The sequence below is a fragment of the Choloepus didactylus genome, chromosome 3 (assembly GCF_015220235.1).
Source record: "Choloepus didactylus isolate mChoDid1 chromosome 3, mChoDid1.pri, whole genome shotgun sequence".
Lineage (NCBI taxonomy): Eukaryota > Metazoa > Chordata > Mammalia > Pilosa > Megalonychidae > Choloepus > Choloepus didactylus.
Window position 1 is genome coordinate 190,122,469 of NC_051309.1, and position 4,410 is coordinate 190,126,878.

The 4,410-nt window shown below is 38.8% G+C and overlaps 1 protein-coding gene across 1 annotated transcript; it reads left to right on the top strand.

Moving 5' to 3' along the window:
• Positions 1–1,841: 1,841 nt before the first annotated feature.
• Positions 1,842–3,959, top strand: LOC119530599 (disintegrin and metalloproteinase domain-containing protein 20-like). The gene has a single exon (XM_037831520.1). The coding sequence runs from the start codon at positions 1,842–1,844 to the stop codon at positions 3,957–3,959; it is 2,118 nt and encodes a 705-aa protein (XP_037687448.1).
• Positions 3,960–4,410: the final 451 nt, after the last annotated feature.

Below are 4,410 nucleotides of genomic sequence, written 5' to 3' on the forward strand. Positions count from 1 at the left end.
TGAAGAAGTGTGAATGGAAAAATGATTGTTGTTGCTTTTCATGAAGGGAAGATTCCAGAATATATTGGGAAATATTTCTTGAGACAAGAGGTCGAGTAAAATAATCAAGATAAATAATTAAGCAGAAATGATTGAAGGGTTCAAAGATGATTGGTGCTGAATCAGACATGTTTGACTTTTCTATTGAATGCCATAGGATGTCTTATTTGATCAGTTCATTTTAATCCTTCCCACCAGACTACATTCTTTTTGGTTTTTCTAACTATGCAAGTAGTTCTTCATCTCGTTACGTTAATAATCCCAATAGTTTGGTGATCTAATGAAATTCCAATATTTTACGTATCTAATGAAGGCTGTGCTCCTCTCACTAGGTAAATATAAACAAGCCTTTCTATATGAAATCTTGAATGCAATTTCACAATCACTCAAATCTATCTTTGTCCCAACATTACTGCCTAAATGCGTGCAACAGACCTCCAATATATTAAGTTCTGTAAAATCCACTTACGTTGCCCAATTGTGTATCCTATTGTCCTGAATATCATATGATTCTATTAATTTTGTAATAAAGGAAGAAACAACAAATGGGGATTGCCAAGGAGGCACTGAGCTAGTTTTCATAATTCTCCTTTTCCTAAATGTCAGATAAATATATTTGAAGGCCGATCTCCAGAGCTTGTTACTTCACATACCTGAAAATGCTAGGGACATTCATGTTTTGCCCCAGTATGTTAACCACATTTTTCACAAAATTTTTCTCCCTCCTATTCATATCCATTAATTTCATTTTTCGTTCAAAATTTTCATATTTTCTCCTCAATATTCTCCAATCTCCAAATATTACTTTCCGTATTGGCTTGAATTCCTTTCTTTTTAATGTGTCCAGAGGTATCACAAAAATATATATTTTTTCCCCATAGGCGTATTATATGGTGTAAACACGTTTTGAGTATCTTCCATCAACAACGAAAGTCACTCTTCTGTCCATTTCCAGTATTTTAAACTTATATGCTGATCTAAACTGGGCATCATAGTGGATACTAACGTTCATAAAAGAAATTATTGGTGGAGTTGATGCCTTACAGTTTGACAGGACTAGAGGAAAAAAGGAATATAGGGAGAATAAAGAAAAAGTAAATAAAAAGAGAATATTAAATGTATCAACCTTAAACCTAACCTTAACCCTGAACCTGCTACATAGAACTATATGCAAATTTTATGAGAAAAAATATTTCAGAGTTGTTTTATGTCTCCTGAGTAAGCTGGTCAGTAATTTATCACTTCAGATTGAAAGGATTTACTTTTAATATTTACAACAAGTCAGTAGGAAAGAATCAGCCACCCTCAATGAAGAGTGATGTGTTTATTGTCCCTTACAACGGTTTTGTTATAAATATTTAGGATAGGAATGGTCACGCATATTTGTATTTTTAGAGTACAGTATAATGAATCCATATGGGTCGATTATCCGGTTCCATAATTCTCAAACTTTAGCCAATACTCATTCTTTGGACACACACCCAATCTCATTTTTCTTTACCAAAATGAAAGGGCAAAAACATGGCAGTATATTCAGGCATGTCTTGAGCTAAAACATAATCCCTTTATCACACACCCTTCTCTTCCTCACCAATTCTATCCTGTCCATAACAGAGACTATCTCCAGCCTTCTTTTTATTTTTACATTTAGTGCTGCTGCTCTGATGGTTCAACTCTGGAGGAAGACAGATCCCTACAGGTCCAGGCTGATTATGAACAGCTAAGAGGGAGGAGCCAGATCAACAGTGCCTCCCGCTTCTGCCTTCTGTCCTCACCCAAGTCTCTGTAATGGTGTCTCTCTAATGGCTGGGGGTGAGGCCCTGTTGCACGTGAGGATCACTCTCCTGCTGCTCTGGCTGGAGGTGTTCCTGCTCCTCCCTGGAGTCTCCCAGGATGAGCACACCCAGCACCACACACCCCCAGAAGTGGTGATTCCCTTGAGGGTCGCTGCTAAAGGGAACTACCTGAAGGCCTCAGGCTGGCTCTCCTACAGCCTTCACTTGGGGGACCGGAGACACATTGTCCACATGAAGGTCAAGAAGGCTTTTCTGGCCAGACACCTCCCAGTGTTCACCTACACAGAGCAGGGCGCCCTCTTTGAGGACCAGCCTTTTATAAAGACTGACTGCTTCTATCATGGTTATGTGGAGGGGGATCCCGAATCTCTGGTTGTCCTCAGTAACTGCGTAGGGGGCTTTGTAGGAATGCTGCAGATAAATGATATCATTTATGAAATCAAACCCAAAAAGTTTTCTGACACATTTGAACATCTGGTTTATAGGATGGACAGTGAAGAAACACAGTTCCCACGCATGTGGTGTGGCTTGACAGAAAAGGAAATTGCAAGACAATTACAGTTTCAAGGGAATGACAATGATGTTCTGATGCAAAGCGGATTTCAGGGATGGTGGACCCACATGATAACTATTGAACTGGCAGTTGTTGTAGACAATAATCGATACCATACTCTGAGCAGTAATGAGACAAACGTGTACCAGGAAGTGTTTAATGTTGTCAATTTAATTGATACCATGTACGAGACAATGGGGATTACTATAGCTTTATATGGCATTGAGATCTGGACTGAGAACAACCTAATTCCATTAGACACCATACAAAAAGGTCTGTCAGAATTTTGCAAATGGAAGCGTGCAAATCTTGCTAATCATGTTCACCATGATGTTGTGCATCTTATTGCAGATAAACATTTTGGCATTTATCTTGGTTTGGCCTATGTTGGGGCTATATGTATCGGTTCTTTTAATTGTGCAGTTCTCAGTTTCAGAGGTAACAAACTGGGTGATTTTGGAGTCATTACGGCACATGAACTCGGTCATAATTTGGGTATGTTTCATGATCATAAGTACTGTGTGTGTGCACAAGAGAAATGCATAATGTTTCCATCAAAGGTAGCATCAAGTAAATTCAGCAACTGCAGTTATGCTTACTTTAGGAACACCATTATCAGAAGCACCTGTTTGCACAACAGAGCAAATCTGGAGGTTATACTTAAAGAGAAGCGATGTGGGAACAATGTGGTTGAAGAAGGAGAGGAGTGTGACTGTGGATCCATAACATCTTGTCAACAAAATCCCTGTTGTCTGTTGAACTGCACACTGAAGCCTGGGGCTGCTTGTGCCTTTGGCACATGTTGCCAAAATTGCAGATTCGTCTCAGCAGGCACACTGTGCAGAGCAGAAGTCAATGAATGTGATCTTCCAGAATGGTGCAACGGATCATCTTATCAATGCCCAGAAGATGTATATGTGCAAGATGGGACACCATGCCAGAACAGTGGCTACTGTTTTGAAAAGAGATGTAATAACCGTGATGAACAGTGTAGGAAGATTTTTGGCAAAGAGGCCAAGAGTGCAAATTTGAGTTGTTACACAACAATGAACCTCCGGGGTGACCGTTTCGGTAACTGTGGCATTCAGGCAAGCTCATATGTAAAATGTAATATCCAGGATGTCCTCTGTGGAAGAGTCCAGTGTGAGAACGTGACAGTAATACCCCATTTGCAGGAGCATTCTACTGTGCATAGGATTCACCTCAAGGACGTCATCTGCTGGGGCACTGACTATCATTATGGAATGACCATACCTGATATTGGTGAAGTGAAAGATGGCACAAAATGCGGTCTAGATAAGATCTGTATCCGCAGGAAATGTGTTCACATGGCTCTTTTGGAAAGTATTTGTACAAATGTTACCTGTAATATGACGGGGGTATGCAACAATAAACAAAATTGCCATTGCAACTATGGATGGGCCCCACCAAACTGCAAGCTAAAAGGCCATGGAGGTAGTGTTGACAGCGGCCCAGCACCAGAGAGAAAAGTGAAAAAAGTCGTGAAGCACAACAATGAAAACTTTCTACTGTTTTTGTTGTTTCCTTTGTTTGCTTTACTTTTATGTTAGTTAATATGTCTTTGTAGGAGACAGAAGGAATGATAATAGCATCAGGAACTGCCTAGTGTTTAGACAAAGAAAATAAGATAAAAGAAAACAGGATTCCAGAAATAAAGCCTGTTTGGGCAGACAAAGTAAAAAAGACAAAAGAAAACACAATTTCAGAAATTAAAAAAAAACATAGTAAATTTCTCCTCTATTTGGTTTAGTTGCCTGAGAGTGGAAATATTATCATATTTGTCAGAGACCTTTTACAGAAAATTCCAGACATCTATTCTACTTCAGGAACGTGAGTGTAAACTATTAAATAAAGATGATTCCTAGAATAATCCTTCTTTTTCTTCAATGTTTTAATCAAATCCAATGGGTTTTTTTTTTCACTGAAGTATTCACTTTTGTTTCCTGTTCAAAGGAAAAGTTCATGAACGGTGTGAATGTGTTTTTTTTTTTAATGCAATTT